Genomic DNA, 18,587 nt, shown 5'->3' with positions numbered 1-18,587 from the left:
ATCATGTATTGCGTTACCGAAGAAAAAAAAAAGTGAAATGATATCCGAGTTCACATTGTGTTCACAAAGTTCTGATGTTTGCTGTAATTCCCAGCACTTTCTTTCTTAAACTCACGCACGCATGCACAGACCGAACGGTTACGGATTGGAGATTACAGTTGCGGACTTGTCTGAAGGGATAAACCAAAGGGATAAAGCCTCTCTCTGACCAGACGCTCTGAGTTTACACAGAATAATAAACTGAAAGTAAAGAGAGGAGGACGGATAACTAGTGGAGAGCCATCACTTCTCAAAAAGAGGAAAAGGTAGGATAATTTAGTTTTTATATATATATTATTAACCCTCTCATCATTGAATTAAAACAAAGTACTTTCTCATTCTTGTGAGCTCTGATTGTTTTTTTTCCTACTGATTAAACTCTGTTATATTTCTGCTAATGTATCACATTTGATCCATGAAACAATTAGTTTAAATGTTAATAAAGAAAGCTTTAAAATTATATTCATTTAAAAAATGTTGTGGCATTTTGGTGTATTCTTTGGAATATAATAACTAGTGTTGAGAAACTAAATTGAATTTGCTTAAACTTCGGTATAATTGTACAGTGTCAATTGTGTGATACCTAATCCAGGTAACATCAACAGTATAGAAACTAACCTATTTAAGTCTGCAGGAAAATTTGATTTCTTGGGATAAAATAGGCCATAGACGAATATTTTTCCCACCAGGGAACGAATTGGTTTTCAGCTAATGAGGAACATAAGCAGCTCCGTCACAGGCATTTCATTTATGCTTCAAAACAATGCACCCAACCCTCCTCGAGTCCCCCTCCCTCACAAATACCTTTCTTTCTTCCATAAGAGTATTATCCAAAGATTTCTCATGTGCCCAGAGCAGTTCAATATTTCAAGGCCCTCTGTGAACAAACTCATTGTTTCCCATCGTTGTCAGAAAAGTTCCATAAACCCTCAAATATGATGCAATAGAGTAGGGATTTTGGTTATGAGGATTCCTGAAATAAGTCGGTGTATTTCTACTTTCCAATCTGGAAAAATCTTATGTGGCAGTTTGCCATGTCAATACCTGCTAATATTTGCTTGACTTTTGCTTGACAATTTTTTTAGCAAGCACAAAGTCTTCCAGTTGACCAAGGACTCACTTCTGATCCTGGAAGCAGCATGGATATGCAATTTGTCTATGATGTTTTAGGGTAAGAATTCCCAATGCGGTGTTGCGTTTTGTGCAGCCATTTGGCAGCTGTCACCAATCCTTTTATCCTCCGAGCTTACACCTCTAGAATATTCCCTCAAAGTCAAAACCCTGCCTTCGTCTCCTCTCTATTCTCTTTCAGGGAAAATGCTTGGTCATACATCAGTGCTACCTTCGTGGTGGTGTGGATTATGGTGTGGCTGTACAGAGACAGCCTGGAGATTGAGAACATCACTGAAAAGTATGTCTTTGTGACCGGCTGTGACACGGGGTTTGGAAACCTGCTGTGTAAGATGCTGGATCGTAAAGGTTTCCATGTGCTGGCTGGCTGTCTCACAGAAAAGGGAGCCGATGACCTGAAGAGTGAGGCGGGCCCTCATTTGAAGACTGTCCTTCTGGATGTGACCAATCAGGACAGCATCCAGAAAGCCATGGAGTGGACCAAGATGGAGGTCGGCGATAAAGGTGAGGGATGATGCTGTGTTATTTGAGAAAAGGGATGACTGATTTGATCCAGTTTCACACGGCAAAGCTGCAACACAAGACGCGTTTCTTCCACTTTTCGTCTTTCATTCTCGTTGTAGGACTTTGGGGTATTGTGAACAACGCTGGACGCTCGTTACCCATGGGTCCTTCAGAGTGGATGAAAGTGGAGGATTTCCACAGCGTACTGAAAGTCAACATGAACGGAGTGATTGCCATGACGATGATCTTCCTGCCCCTCATCAAAAAGGCCCGGGGCCGTATTGTGAACGTAGCGTCGGTGCTGGGCCGGGTGGCTGCAAACGGTGGTGGATACTGCATCTCCAAGTTTGCAGTGGAGTCTTTCTCTGACTGCCTCAGGTAACAACCGGTGTGCTTTATTAAACACAAAGAAAGTATTTTGTGGAGCCAGTTATTCTTTAATGGTATTGACGGAGAGAGGCAAAAAACTCCCTACAAATCCTCAATAATCCTCTTTTTTTTTCTCTCATTTTCTGAAAACCCTATGTTCTAATTATAAGAACAAATAGACATTCAAGTTGTAGTCTTCATTCATCATTGTGCCCTATGAGGGATATTTGATTTGCAGACAGATTTGTATATTTAACATGTTCTTTTTATTCTCAAAGATTAACAATAACACACATTTGGAGAAATAAACATTCAACAAATTGCACTAATACACAATACAAACTGCCTCCGCATCTTCCAGAAAGACAGATATGGGCTCATGAGACCCGGCAGGCTTGCTGTGTTTATTTAATAGATATACTATTGTGTTTTCATTTCTTGAGCTCAAACTACAAAGCCCATTTATATTATAAAACATTCAATCAAAAGGTTGTCACAAACTTGCTTTCTGTTGTCTATATAAAATCTTTGAACATGTTATGTATTATGCTATTCTACATTTCTGTTGTCAGGAGAGATATTAACTACTTTGGGATCAATGTGTGCATCATTGAGCCGGGGTTTTTCAAGACCGCAGTGACGAGCCTGGATCCCCTAGAGAAGGAGCTGCATCGCCTGTGGAACCAGCTCAGCCCCGAAGTACAAGCCAGCTATGGAGACAAGTACCTCGATAAATGTAAGTAGACTGCTAATTGTTATTTAAAGAGTAAGCATCACTGTCTTTTGATTGTGATCAAAATCACAAATACAAAACAGAACAGATCAAAAATTGTGTTACATTTCAAATAAACCTGCAAAGTGATTATTCAAGTTAAAAGTCCCATTGCAATTGTTTCCTGTAGAGAAGCTGCTCAGATGTACCTGAAGGCCACATTACAAAATGCATTAGAAAATGTAGGAGTCACATTGTGTCACATTTCAGATAAACCTGCAAAGTGATAGGTAAAGTTAAAAGTCCCATTGAATTTGTTTATATATATATATATATATATATATATATATATATATATATATATATATATATATATATATATATATATACATTAGGAAATGTAGGACTTTAAAATATAATGAATCTCAACATGCATCATATACATTTCAAGGGGGAAGTAAAAAAAAAAAAAGGCCATCAAGTTTAATGCACAAAATATCTTATTTGTAATATCTATTCTCATTTTCAGACATCAAGGTCCAGCGTTTGATCATGAATGCTATCTGCGACACTGACATCTCCAAGGTGACCGGCTGCATGGAGCACGCTCTGACTGCTGCCTACCCACGCACCAGATACAGCCCTGGCTGGGATGCCAAGCTTATCTGGATCCCCCTCTCTTACATGCCTTCCTGTGTAGTTGACATTGGGCTGAAGCTGGTGCTGCCTCGCCCGTCAAAGAGCGTCTAAGTCATGAGGATTTTGATGAAATGTCTTCAAAGCTATCAGCTGCTTTTATTTCATTTTGGTGCATTGCAGAGGTTGACTTAAATAAATTAATATATACTTTCTAAATACCCGTATTCCTTAACTACATTGGCCATGCAATGCCTTGATGTTGCTCCTATTTTCTTTATGTGCCCTTAATCTGGCATCTAAAAATATTTGGTTTTCTTTTTTGTGTGTGTGTAGTTTACTGTTTAATAATTATTTTGTTTGTTCACACTATGCTGTGCCTTTTAACACTGTTATTTATGTTCATTGATATGGATGGGTTTTTCTATCAAGAAACGTTCAGAATGCAATGATCAGCGTATTGTATACACAAATAAATGAAATAGCAAAAAGCCAACCATGCAAAAGAAATTATGGCATGCAACATTTTGCTTTTATTCTCTTTCAGAGACTCACATTGAAGGTCAGAAACATTTGAACATGCAAAGCTTCACCGGTATTTGGAAAATTCACATAAAGCTGCGCTACACACAAACATTTTGTTGTCGCTATTATGCATCACTCTCCAAACGTTAAAATATGTTTAGTGTTTGTCTATCAAAATAAATCAAGGGGACACTTGGGAACTGATTTTCAATCTCACAGTCGTCATCCAACACTGATATTATATAGGCTTTTAAATCACCTATATTTTTGTATTCAGTCCATATTTTTATTTTTTTTGTGTGTAGTTTTGATATCTTTATTTTCATACTTTTAAGTTCACTCACATTTCATTAACCTTGATAATTTGTGTTGTTGCTCAGACAGTACATTTAAGCTATCAGTTCAGTTAGTTATCAGTTAAGCCACATTGACAGAATGTACTGATCAGGTTCAGGTGGTGATAATCTGAATAATAAACCAAGAAGCTGTTAGCTGACCATGTGTTGTTACACAACAGGTCAAAGACTTTCTTGCACGTACATATCACTGGCTTAATTAGTGACAGGTGTGAGGCTATGTTATCCTTTTTTTCTCTCCATCATAGTTAAACACTGTTTGGCACCATGATATTGTTGGCCAGTTGCATTAATAATACTGAATAATTATATGGTATCAAAACGTTAAACGAATCCTGATTGATACCCATTAAGTCCTCGTAGCAGACCTCTGCTCACCAAAATACATTTCTAGCCGCTGATTGGTTGCTTGGTCTGTCAGTAAAGTGACAGCTGCCACTTGAGGTGGTGTGTTTGTAATTTAGCACACAAACCTCCTGCTGCTTTCAAGTGCTCCTCGTAAAATACTGTGTGGCGCATGTTTGGTTATTATTAACTTATGCGTCTGATAGAAGTTATATTTGTTCTAAAGTCAAGTGTCGCAGAGCTACTTTTTGTACATTGAAGTGCATAAATGTGCTAAATATGAGTTAAATGAATGATTAGTTTAACCAGTTGTGGAAGAATACTCAGATATTCTACTTGTATCAATAGCACAGTTTATAAATACTCTGTTACAAGTAAAAGTAGCCAAACTGATAATATACTTGAAGTACAAAAAGTAGGCCTACTCATCATGGACATAACTTTTTTTCTTCTTTTTTTTCTCTTAGCTTATGGCAGGTCGCTTGTACATTTTACAAAGGGGATAACTAAAGTCTTATAAATAAAGTATATAATAATACACCTAATGTATTTTTTTAATAATATTTAGCAAAATTACTATCTGCAAAGTAGTCCGTCGCCTAACTAAATGCATAAACAGCCTAAATGCAGTGGACTAAAAAGTAGTCTAACCTACAATATGTCACTCTGAAATGTGTATGATAGAAGTATAAAGTGCTCATAGTTAACTCAAGTTAAGTTAAGAACAATTACCTCAAAAAGGTGTTTAAGTACAGCAACCTAATTGAGGAAATGCTACTTGTCGCTACTGATTCAACAGTACAAGCTACTTGGCAAAATAAAAAGAAAAAAGTTCAGGAGTCGAAGGCCCAAAATTCCCGACGACACCTGAAGGCATCTAAACTTTAGTTTGTCATATGCAAGTCAGTGACCTGACAGCAGCCGCTCGCTTGAAAACAACTCGTAACAACCAGCAGTCCGTGTTATCTACTCTTCCCTTTGCCTGAAATATCGAGCTGTCAGAGCGGGTTTGTGGGAGAAATGCAGTGTCTGAGAGCGCTGCGCATGTCCTGCTCTGTCCAGCTGGTCGTCAAACACGCAGACTCAGCGAAGAAGGTTTTCATCATCCAGCCAGCATGTTGTCTGACCACGAAATCCACAACGACGTTCCAGAGACCACCGACTACACACCTGGATCATGTACATGCCAACACGTAAGTGTCCCTGGGTGAAGAACAGTTCGGTGTCAACACTGAGCGTGGATTCTCTTTAAGGTGTCAGCTTTACCTGGGCCTGTTGTAGTAGAATTAAGAATGTATAAATACTGTACATCAACAGTCACTGTATCAGGCCATGTGTGAGTTATGACTCATCTATAGGGGATCGGCTCTTTGATGTTAAAGTGTTTAAAGAGAGCAACAAAAGAGTTTAAAAGAGAGCAAATCCCCTGCATGCAAACTGGACCTGTCAAAAACCCGTATGTCCTGAAAATCATTATTTCAGCTGTCTTCTGTAGGCATGTATTATTGACTATGTCGTCGTCACAGCAGACTTTTGGACATGTTTTTGCAGGGTAACCACAGGTGTAATTAATAACATTAATTATGACCCTGTTTCATGTAGGTGGGCCAGGGGGATGGTATTGTGCATGCTATATGCTGGCTCACTGGAATGGCTGTGACACATACGTACAATGGGAGCCTACGCATTTTGCATTTTTTAAAGCCTAGAGCATGCAAGAATGTTTGCTTTCTTTTTTGAGAGTTTGCTCTTCACTTCATCAGGAACATTCATTCAAAGTCCCACAGCTCGGGAGTGGAAGACCTGCTTTTCTACACCATCACGGAGGGAAAAGAACAAGTCCCCGTTTCCTACTTTACTTCCGTAAGTAGCTGAAGGCCCAATAACCTCACAAACCAAGCATCTACCTGTCTATCTGTTGATTTATGTGGTCCTCTGTCGTTTGCAGGCCCTGAAGAAAACCGGCCTTCACCCGTCAGACCCTCGTCTGAAGGACTGCATGGACGAGCTTCGACAGGCTGTGAATGACTCTGTTAGTGAGGTGATGATGGACAGAGACCTTTTCCACAGGTGAGACATTACTGAATGAAATGCATTTAGACAACTCACTTCAACATTAGGGAACTTAAAGGATGCAGATGCAGATTTAAAGGAATAGTTCAACCTAGAGGGCCTAATAACATGTGGTGGTTTGCTGAAGTTGCACTGGCTCTACCAACCCCAATAAAAGTAGTGCTTTGTTTTGTGGCGTTCAAAGCACCACAAATATATTTCTAATTAGAATGACAGAGCACAAATATGATTACCCACCACAGACCTTGTTGTTTCATTGAGAGCAGCTTAAGTGCACTCACCTGTGCAGAGGGAGGACACAGCTCAAAGACGTGTGGTAACTTTAATGAGCAACAGGAGTCATGATGTCAGAGATGAGGAGTTTTGGCTTGAATGAATCGGATCACTTTTGGCAGGAGACACCACAATAGATTTTTCTCCAAGGTTTCTTAGATTACTGCCTGTTGTCGGGAGTGTTGCTCTTCTCCAGTACAATGCCCCTCAGATTGGATTTGTGTCTCATCGCAGACTGTCTCATGGTGTTTTGTTTTCCATTCACTACCCGGTGTAGGCATGAGCCCAAACTATTTTTAGTCTGACCTTCGGACACAATCCATTCGAATGAAGCATTTGTTGTATTTGACCCTCTGCATGATTGTCTCTGTCAGAAATGGCACTACATGTGTTTAGCTTAATTAACTCAAACCTGGAGGTGCAACAGTTGCTGTTATGTAGTTAGTGTGTGTCGGGACATGTCAAAGGCCTGTTGCTTAGACTGATAGCTAGCAGCTGCTGCTCTCACACCAGCAAATACACACACACACACACACACACACACACACACACACACACACACACACACACACACACACACACACGTACTATGTTACACTAAATTCAAAAGTATCTATTTCATTTTCAGTGAGTGCTCTTGAGTGCCTCTGCATTCTGTTGTTTTTTTTTTCTTTTAAGATGTGTTGGTGGAAACATCGTCCTGCTGATCCAGGCCTTCAGAAAGAAATTTATCATCCCGGAGTTTGACGTGTTTGCACAAAAAATTAATAAAATCTACGACATGGTTCAACCCCAATGTGATGGGAAGGTTTGCATTTGTTTGTTTGTTTCTTATTGTGTAGAAATGTAAATACAATTTTATGATTGCTAAGTTCTTGGGGAGTTTTTTTTATGACTGACACAAGGAATGTAGAATGTTGTTTAAGCCTGAAACACATGTTTCATATGTGTCACCTATTGTGAAGTACTGTAGTGCTGGGTATGGTTTAGTTAAGAACAATCTTCAGTTAAATGTTGACAGCTTTTTTAAAATCTAAATTTTAAATATTTTCCGGTATGAAAATCAATGGCATAACTGCGTGAGCCAATGCTGATTGACTTTCTGCTGATACAATATAATTGTTGTGACACTTTATTTCAAATCTTAAACTGTGATTTAACTGTTCCTGTGCTTCTCTTATGTTTTCTGACTTTAGGTGGCAGACTACATCCCCCAACTCGCTAAATTTAGTCCAGATCTGTGGGGTGTGTCTTTGTGTACAGTGGACGGACAGAGGTACGAGATTTGTTGTTGACGAAAACATCGTCACCACAACGTCCATTTAGTAGCTTTTGTGGCGCTTGTAGCTTGTTTTATATCACATGATCTTCATCGATAAAGAGTTTTCCCAGTTGTCATTAAATTCTTGAAATTACTCCCTGAGTACTTTTAAGACTTCTCATTCTTATTGGCTTGAACGTTTCGATTGATTTGACTGATGTTGAGGAAGACCATGTGATATGATTGAAAGCTCCAGATCAGCTACTCAGTGGACTGTGTGGTGAGATTGTATTGTTTGACTACTGTTTCCAAGATTAGGAATCAGAACGGTTTTATTGCAAAGTATATTTGCACAAGAAATTTGACTTGGTGGTTGGTGCATACCAATACACACAGTGCAATAGTATAAGACATCATTAAAAACTAAACAATGACATTTTTCAATAGAATATGGAGAAAAAAAATGAGTATGTTTGAATAAGCTTATTTTGTAAGTGTTGAATGTGTTTATAGTGAAGAGTTAAGAATGGACTTTCAATCTCAACATTTCAGTTTTGTAAATTAATGAACGAGTTAACTTGTTCTTGTTCTGTGATATTGATGCAATGTTCTTACAACAATGCTATTGTCATTCATTACAGTTTTTAGTCCTTGGTGTGTTAGCCCTACGCTTGCAACAGAGTCAGAAACAGGGGGGGTAAATCTGCACGAGAGAGCTCAAAGTAGTGCTCGCCCTCAGCCTTGTTTGTGCGTTTGAAATGACCTCAAATGAGACACAGAACAACTTAAGTGCCCCAGTGTTTCTGCTGAGTAGCCAACTCCCACAACTGTGGCTGTCCGGAGTAATATGTAGTACATCTCCCGGGTGGGATTGTCAAAGTGGTTCTGTTTTCATGTTCAGTGAGAGTTGAAACGTCTTTTTCCACCAGGCACTCAGTCGGCGACACCAAGCAGCCGTTCTGTCTGCAGTCCTGTGTGAAGCCCCTGCAGTACGCCATCGCCGTCCATGAGGCGGGGACAGAGAGGGTTCACCGTTACATCGGCATGGAGCCCAGTGGACTCAAGTTCAACATGCTCTCGCTTGATGATGAAGGTGTGTCAGGCCTCATCACTTTCCAATTGGATCCTTTTCTCTTTGACTCTCAGCCAGGTGTCAACGTCCAGGTCTGAAATGTGAATCCAATGAGGAAGTGCCTTACACTTGCATCCTCTTTACTAGCCTTTAGGGGGTGACTCCTCTGGTTTAAAAAATAAGTCAAATTATATGGAAGTCTATGAGAAAATTATCCTCCTTCTCACTTGATTTATTACCTCAGTAAACATGGTAAACACATGTTTATGGTCTGAATCGGTAGTTTCAAGTCTTCTTAAATACAGAATAATGTTGATTAAGGAAATTATGATCCCATTTAGAGAATGTTAGACAGTAAATTAGGGTATGCTTTAGGGCGTGGCTACCATGTGATTGACAGGTCGCTACCACGCTGTTGACTAGGAGTTGTCCGTGTTATCGTCCTACAGCTTTAACACTGTGTTGTGAGTGTTTTTTCAGTTCATGAAAGATAATTTCAAGATTTTGGTTGCCTAAAAATGCCTTAATCAGCGTTCGGTTGGATTTAACTTCACCCTCTTGTGTTAGTTCTGGTTGCAAAAACTAAATGGCTTAAAAGCCGTAGTCCACAAATGAATAATGTCACGGTGGCTACGTCTACTTCTTATATACAGTCTATAGGCTCTCGGTAAATATTAAACTTCATAATGATATATTATGCATTTTGTATCGAAAGCCTCATTAACATTGTGTCTTATTTCCTAGATAAGCCCCACAACCCTATGGTGAACGCTGGAGCCATAGTGATCAGCTCTCTTATCAAGGTAAACAGATGGACACACGGCCTGCTGCCTGATTGTTGAGTCAGCGACACACAACACTTTACAAACTGTTACTTGTACTTTGGAGTCACACAAGCGTTAGATCAAGCAAAATCTGTTTGATTTACTCCACACATGAACGTCAGCAAAAGTCTTTCATTTAAAAAAACGACACATAATTTGAACTACGGTAACTAAAATGTTTTGCTGATTGTTGTATAAACAGAAATTGCAGTCAGTTATTGTCATTATCTCTCATCTTTATTGACACATATAGATGACACTAGAACACTGTATTCAGATGAAAAATATTCATCTTGTTTCTGTTTTATAAATAAGTGTTCTAGTTTAGAGCCTGCAGGCTGTTGATGTTATGATCTTCATGACACAGTCTGGGGGGAATATAATAAACAGCTGTACTGTAATAAGCTATTAATATATTTTTATTTTTGTAAATCCTATTTTGAGAGCTCTTATCTTATTGACAGCATATGACTGCTTTGTCTTAACCTATTCAAAGCTTTTCTTGCAGATTTTAAATCTGAAAAATACAGGTTTATGTTTTCTACAGATGTCTGTGTTCCTGTTTTGTGAAATAATTCCTGAACTCTCCCTGAGCTCTGTGATTTATGACCACTGCCTATCTTCCCTGTACTGTAGCCGCTGATAATATGGTACTAAATTATGCAATCAGTGGTGCATTCATGTATTGTTTCACGCCACAGTGTTATTAGTACTGTATTACCGAAGTCATCAGTCAAGTTCAGTGTTCATGAATGTGGCAATTACAATCAACACATGCAAATGGTACTCGCTTTGTTTTTCAGCCTCGTTCAAATAAGGCAGAGAAGTTTGACTATGTAAGTAGTGTGCCTTGTCTCTGTTAACACCATGAATATGAAAGTTAGGGTAGATTGTGTCATTCGTTAGAGATGCTGCACTACTCGTAACCTATTGTCTTTGTTCACCCAGGTTATGGAATTTGTGAAAAAGATGGCTGGCCAAGAGTATGTGGGATTCAGCAATGCCATGTGAGTGGACTGTCGAAGAGATTTGAGGCGTTCAAAGTTAATATATCTTTGTTCAGCACACCTTAGTTGAAAGACAGTTCTGGGCAAATGGCCTGGCCACTGCTCTGTTGCATTATTGATGTTTCTGTATTGACCTCTCTGCCTCTCTGTCTCAGGTTCCAGTCAGAAAAAGAAACGGGCGACAGAAATTTTGCCATTGGATACTACATGAAAGAGAAGAGGGTCAGTTACCGAATGCTGAAATATGTGGAATTGGAAAGGCCTTTTATTTGTTTTTGCAAAAGATGAATACCAAAAATGTGTATCTCTGACAAATCGATTAATTGTTTGTTTCAGCTCTACATGTAAAGCTAATATTTTTATTTTAATATTTTGAAAAGCCAGATATCATTGTTGCCTGGTAAAAACACATTTTCTACCGATATATTGTTTTTGTTTGAAAGGTTGGGTAGCCCAATACTTATGCACTGCAATATATATATTATATATATATATATATATATATATATATATATATATATATATATATATATTATTATTTTTATTTATTTTTTAATAAAAAAAAAAAGTACAGTACCTTCCATCCATCTATCCATGTTTGCTTACGTCATCAATTTCTTAGACAAACGATCTTTGAGCCCAACTTAGATTTCTTCTCAATGGCCTTTCACGTCTCCTCCTGTGAATCCACTTTAACATGATGGAGGCATTATCCATGACCGTTTGACCCTATTTGAGGAGTCAGACTAAAAGATAACCTGACTGATGACCAGACCAAGATATTCTTGATCCTCATTGTACATCTGAACAGTGCTCGGCCGGCGTACTTCAGGTCACAAAGATCATTTTTCATTCACCAGTGTTTTCCTCCGGGAGCAGATATGATCGATTCCCTGGACTTCTACTTCCAGGTAAACATGCTCTGCCGTGAGTGGAGCTTTTCATGAAGAATCATTACATCTATAATCTTGGCGAGCTTTATATTGATTTAGCTGTCATGAAAAAGATGCAATGGTTTTGACCATGAACTGATCCTCCTTTTGGTCCCAGCTGTGCTCCATCGAGGTGACCTGTGAATCGGCAAGCGTCATGGCTGCCACTCTGGCCAACGGAGGGATCTGTCCAATCACAGGCGAGCGTGTCCTGAGTGCCGAGGCGGTGCGAAACACTTTGAGTCTCATGCATTCATGTGGCATGTACGACTTCTCTGGCCAGATGGCTTTTCATGTGAGTAACAGGAGGAAGTGAGTGTGCCAGCTCTCTGGCACAACATAAATAAACAGATAAATCAGGGTGATCACTGTGAAGGAAATGCTTTTTCATTTGTTGACCTGAAACAAATCCAACATCTCTCATCTCCCAGGTGGGCTTGCCGGCCAAATCCGGGGTGTCCGGTGCCATACTGCTGGTGATCCCCAACGTCATGGGAGTGATGTGTTGGTCTCCTCCTCTGGACAGAGTTGGAAACAGCGTCCGGGGAATTCACTTCTGTCAGGTTGGACAAAGGTTTTGCATTTGGACTGTTCCTGGCAGAGGAGAAGATGCTTAAATAAGGCCGTTTTGTCCAGAATGTTTATGGGATTATAGCATCAAATCATTTTGAGGGCATGTTTTTTTTGTTATTACTGTCTGCTGCAGTGTTGTTGTTTTTTTATATTTCCACTTGATGGAGGCAAACATTTTAAATCTTACACAAAGTGGCTTTAACATGCTTCGTTAGACAAACCAATTCAAGTTTGTTCTACCAAAACCAGAATCCGAAAAGTTTAGGTCAAACAATCAATATCGTCGAGATGTAAACTCTATAGCTGCCTTACAGAAAACAAATTGTGATTTGTGATTACTAGAGCATGATGACATAAAATCATTCCGGTGACCTCGGAGGTTGTTTTTTTTTGTCTGATAAGGAGTGTGTTTTGTTTGCTTTCTAGTTTTCTTTGTCTGAAGGCATAACATGATACACAAGTCCTCCAGCGTTTTCCTCCCCTCACCATTATACCTTATCTTATCACCCTCAGGAGCTTGTTTCACTCTTCAATTTCCACAATTATGACAACCTGAGACACTTTGTAAAGAAGCAGGATCCTCGCAGACCAGATGGAGATGACCGGGTTTGTTTATTTGTCAGTTTGTTCTTGCTTGTGTATTTAAAGTGTTTTGTGTCTCTTGTGTTTTTGTTTATGTTGTTTCCCTATATTTGCAGAACAAGTCTGTTTTTAATCTGATGTTCGCAGCCTACAGTGGGGATGTGTCTGCCCTGAGAAGGTACATCACCAGCCTACCTGAGTATCGTCTGTCCCGTAGAACAGACGGCCTTCGTAATGTTTACACCAGGCACGGGTGCTGAAAAACACTCAAACTTAATGAATATCAAACATAAAGTGGAGTAAACTGCTTCAATGCTGCTTGGCATATATTTTCCAGATGTAAAGGGTCATTTCTGTATTTCTTTTGTGTAACCATATTGGAACTTGCATGTTGATGAACTGAAATCAAAAATATGTATTCGTAGTTCTATATTTCTATTAGTATGTGTAAGAATTTAATTTTCATCCCATTTTTCCTTTATGTATCAAAGGAAGTCTTGGTGAGCTGTATTTTTATTCATTCCTTCAGGTTTGCTCTCTCATCCATGAACATGGACCTGAAAGACTATGATTCTCGAACAGCGCTACATATCTCTGCAGCCGAGGGTGAGCTCCACATGATCTGTTCATCTACGGTTCTGTAATTTAGTGAAGGAGCAGCACTAAATCACTTCCACGGGCAAACTATAAAGCAGCCAGGCAGCAAATCTGTTTGACCACTTGGCAAAAATAAGACTTCCTCAGCTCTCAACGGTCTGCATTGAAAAGCAGAAAATTATTATGAACTCCAATAAATCATGATGAATGAAACATAAATAAACCACTTAAATATTGTCAGCCCTACTGTATGTGGCCATGATAAACCAACACAGGGGTTTTAATGTATTCTGCCTGATTAGAGCATTATGTGAGCGTGTACATCTCTATCGCCCTCCTTTTCATTTTGTTGCACCTGTTGAGGTGGGAGAAGTTACACCGGTTAGATTCATCTGTAGGCTACCTGTAGTTTGCTGACCATATGTGTGTGTGTGTGTGTATATATATATATATATATATATATATATATATATATATATATATATATATATATATATATATATAAATTTTATTATTATTAGCAATCACATAAGATATGGTTGTCAACAGATCAACCCTTTATTGCACAACATGATATTAGCCCACATGTGTGAAATATTGTAAAACAGAAAATGTGCCAAACAGAACAGTACCAATCAGCTCTTTGATGAGGAAACAGGCAGGAGTTTCATGCTCTGCGTCCGCCATTATCTTGTGAGGTTATCATTATTAACTACTTGTACATGACGCCCGAGAGAGTTGGACAGGAAGCTAACCAGCAATCCGTCTCAGCACAGCTGCACCTAACATCAACCTGAGCAGTGAAAACACCTCTGTGTGTTGTTCAATGCCTTTAGCTTAGTATATATTAAGTGAATAAATCTAGATGAAAACACTAAATCTGGCACATTTTCTCTGGTTGGAGACGCCTATAAACTCTGCTGCTAAATGCTGTCGGCTTGTCAGGCCACACCTGTCCCCTCCCTGTCCTTGTGGACGGAGGACGGGACAGGTGGATCACAACAACGATTTGGTGAGACAAAATAACAACTGTGTGCTGTGTTGAAACAACAACCCAACATCACCTTTATCATACAAACATTTAAGCTTAAAGGATAATTGTATTTTACTTGCATTGTGTGTTCACAGCTGTAATTAGCGCTAAATTACTTTTCACTTAATTTGATTAACTTGGGAGGCACAGTACCTTTTGGCTCACATTATACAAACCCAATAACAAATCAGCTCACAGAGCTTCTCAGGGCACCATATGGTCGATTATTTATCGTCTGTTGTGCTCTAGGTTTATTCACAGCTCAGATTTAATGCTCCGCTGCAGCGTTCAACTGTGACATTTTTCAAAAAGAGCCTGGTAAGCAAGTCATTGGTTTACGAGATAAATACAGGAGTAATAACAGTTTTCTTGTAAATGAAAAAGGCTCTGCGCTCCTTAATCTGATTCAGAGTGGGATTGTGACTGCAGTTTCCCATGTAGTTTGTATTCTTAGCACCTTTTGTTTTTCCACCCACAAGTTGTCATGCTATTAGACAATCTTGTAAATTGTAAAGATCGTTCTATTTTGGGGCAATATGATTTTAAAGAGTGTGTTGCTCGGCCATTAGTTTTTAACACCAATGTGAAAACAGTGTTTTGTTTCTAATCAGAAAAAGATTTTCTTTATCTACTATAATTCTCACAGATGGGAAACTATAAACTCTCGTCTTTTGTGTTCACGCTCAGGTCATAAGGATGTGGTGACGTTCCTTACTGAAGTCTGCAAAGTTGATCCATTTGTAGAAGACAGGTGAGAACAGCAAATTTAACTTGTGTTTTTATCCTTTAGCTTTGCATTTTTTCACCGCTTCATATATTTCTCATGATAAAATATGTCAAATGTGTTTGTTTTATGTTGTTTTCAGATCAATGACGTACTTTCCGCTCCTTTTTTGTGAGCTAATTTGGCTGAGAATAACCCATATTTAGACAACCATAAGAGGTCCTTGAACATTCAACCATAACTGTACACCCAATATTAGAATAACGGTGTGCATCTTGTCATTTATCTTGTCATTATATTCTTGCAATTCAGGAACAAACTATTTAATCTCATTTGGTACTACATCTCTAGTACAAACACGTAAAATAATGCAATGTACCGGGTGACCTAAATCTAGATCCATATGCCATAGTGGCATAATTTTCCTTTAGTTTCAGATGAAACCAATACTGTGAATGAAATAATCCATCCTCAGAATGAACATTTTAACTTTACCGCATACTGTGACTTGAATTGTTGTGCAGTGCTGAAAATGCTCCATGACGTATCTTATCTCCTCATCCTTTGTGCTCATTGCTGTACAGGTGGGGGAACCTCGCAGTCGATGACGCCTTGCAGTTCGGACATGAAGAGGTGGTGAAGGTGCTGAAAGACTACCAGCAGGTCTGCAGGCAACAAGAAGCGCAGCACACTGAGGCTGAGCGTCCCCCGATTCTGAACACCATCGAGGGCATAGTGTGACGGATTCCCCAAGCTGTAACGCGTTTGTGCAATCTGTCATGTTTTGAAATGTGTCGGTCCATTTGTAGCGCCCAAATGACTTTAAAGAAAGACCAAAAGATGATTGTAACCTACATTAACGATGCAAAACTGCAGTGAAGGAAAAGATGAGCGGGTGAAAAGGAAAATGGTATGAGCATGAAAATAGACTATAAACTTGACACGACAATACAATGCAAACAATGGGGAGAGAAAAAAGAACAAAACAAGCCAATAGAATGCAACCCTTTGTGGGTTTGTGTAATCCATACCATATGCGGTGAACAGACCGAGCCTAATTTCAAATCGGTAATGCTGGTATACATCATCAACCTGAACACAATGTTTATGTTGGGTTGTATGTAGCAGAGGGTCTCAGTATTGTAAAAGGGATTTGATGGATATTTATACTTGCAATGCTTCACATTACTTACAACAAGACATTTTTCCAGTTTTTTATTTATACTATTCTATTGTGTCTTTTTGAAACATTTGAATATGTAAAAACTAATTGACATGTTTGGATGCAAAAACTCAAATTTTACATTTTGTAAATGGGTGACAAGAATGTACATGATCCCAATCAACATAATGTAGGATATATTGTTTTTGTTATGTTCTTCAGCTGTAAATAAGTGCACTGGATTCCTAATGATTATTATAAACATTATTATACACAGTGTCATAACATTTATGCACATTGTATCTCTTCATAAACAAGAAATTCCAAAGAGTAATTTACGTGAAATCATTTGACATTGAAAACATCCATTAAACATTTTTTTAATCTGCCACCCATTGTTTCATTTTGCTTTTATTTTATTTGTATTATGGTAGTCGATGCCTCATGCAGTCAGCAATTTGTTGCTAGCAACTACAAAATCAGCTGAATGTAGGAACAAGATGGAGAAGCAGCAGGAGAGGTGTGGCATTGTCACTAGGGGGTCGGTACTGTTTTAAATGCAATTAGTACAAGAGTGTGTTTTGAATAAATATATTTTCTCAGAAACAGTTAGACATTCAGCTAGTGACTATACATGACAACACTAATGTATTCAGAATGATGGCCAGCTCATTTTAAAATACTTTCCCTCTTCTTTATTTATAGGCACTAGAGTTAATCAGTGTTGACAGACTGTCCCCTCGCTGACCTGTGGCTGATATAAGATGAGATGTAGGAGAGCATGGTGGCTGCAGCCACAGTACGCAGTTGTCCTAGCTTCCACCAGGTGGCACTGTGTCCCCATCAGAAGGACTTTCTGTAAACCCACAGCATCAGTGGCATACTACTACACAGAGTATTTTAGGTACCTGCAGAGATAGAGAGCGTTGCAGAGCAGAAAAGAGCTTATACGAGACTGACCTGACAGCCAGAGAGACTACTGACAGATGCAGCAACAGGCAGGGAGTCCTGCTTCAGCTGGGAAGACAAGGAGCCACCAGCTAGGGAGAAGAAACTGCTCTCACATTGTGTTCATTTTAAATGCCATTGTTTAGGCTGTTCTGGTTTGACATGGGAAAGGCCTGTATTGAACTGGGTCAGGAGCAGTATGGCACAAAATGTAGTCATCCATTTTGTAATGTTTTGAATGCCCCACTGATAACAGTGGAATAGTGTTTCCAGTGCTCTGTTTTCAATAAAAGAACGTTTAATCACTATCTTGTGGAAGCTTGGGGTCCAGTACTCTTCCTGGGGATAAATAAATTGGGCCTCTTTGTCACCACGACAGACTGGTGTAAGATTGTGGGTGATTTGATTTGGTCGGTAGGAAGTTCATTGAAAACCAGAACAATAAAAGATTACCTTAAATCAAAAATACATATTTTTCCTCTTACCTATCTTAGTGCTATTTATCAATCTTGATTGTTTTTGGTGTGAGTTGCCTAGTTTTGGAGATATCGGCTGTAGAGATTCTCTCTCTCTTCTCTCCAATATAAGGGCACTAGACCGCACTTGGCTTGTGGTGCTCAAAGTGTCCAAAAAGGTATTTCAAGAACTCAACAGCAATGTCGCCTCAGATAATCGACAGACCTTGTTGTGAGCAGTTTCATGTAGTAACAATTTTCCTTCTATTCTCCTTCTATTTTTGGAATAAAATATTGCTGTTGAGTTTTTCAAAATGTATTATTCTTTTTTTGCTTTGAGCACAACGAGTCGAGTGCCATATTGTTCCTTTATAATGGAGAGAAGGCAGACATCTCGAGAACTAGATTCATGAATAGCACAATGGGTAAAGAAAAATAGTTTTTTTTTGTTGGG

General features: G+C 39.0%; 2 protein-coding genes across 2 annotated transcripts; both read left to right on the top strand.

The window, feature by feature from the left end:
* Positions 1-1,178: 1,178 nt before the first annotated feature.
* On the top strand, positions 1,179-3,505 carry rdh5 (retinol dehydrogenase 5 (11-cis/9-cis); the record flags this gene model as incomplete). Its single annotated transcript, XM_079218349.1, has 5 exons — positions 1,179-1,210; positions 1,352-1,674; positions 1,794-2,052; positions 2,616-2,779; positions 3,285-3,505. 5 exons carry the CDS (start codon positions 1,179-1,181, stop codon positions 3,503-3,505), a joined length of 999 nt encoding a protein of 332 aa, XP_079074475.1.
* A 2,132-nt stretch (positions 3,506-5,637) lies between these two features.
* On the top strand, positions 5,638-17,119 carry gls2b (glutaminase 2b (liver, mitochondrial); the record flags this gene model as incomplete). Its single annotated transcript, XM_079218282.1, has 18 exons — positions 5,638-5,810; positions 6,381-6,480; positions 6,566-6,687; positions 7,642-7,771; positions 8,160-8,239; positions 9,154-9,317; positions 10,041-10,099; positions 10,924-10,956; positions 11,069-11,127; positions 11,283-11,349; positions 11,988-12,038; positions 12,178-12,354; positions 12,491-12,622; positions 13,146-13,238; positions 13,331-13,392; positions 13,744-13,820; positions 15,532-15,595; positions 16,153-17,119. The coding sequence occupies 18 exons, from the start codon at positions 5,638-5,640 to the stop codon at positions 16,307-16,309; spliced, it is 1,800 nt and encodes a 599-aa protein (XP_079074408.1). The 3' UTR covers positions 16,310-17,119.
* Positions 17,120-18,587: the final 1,468 nt, after the last annotated feature.

Source organism: Taurulus bubalis (genome assembly GCF_910589615.1).
Source record: "Taurulus bubalis genome assembly, chromosome: 5".
NCBI classification, from domain to species: domain Eukaryota; kingdom Metazoa; phylum Chordata; class Actinopteri; order Perciformes; family Cottidae; genus Taurulus; species Taurulus bubalis.
The sequence above is the reverse complement of the archived record's forward strand: the minus strand, read 5'-3'. Positions and strand labels throughout refer to the sequence as shown.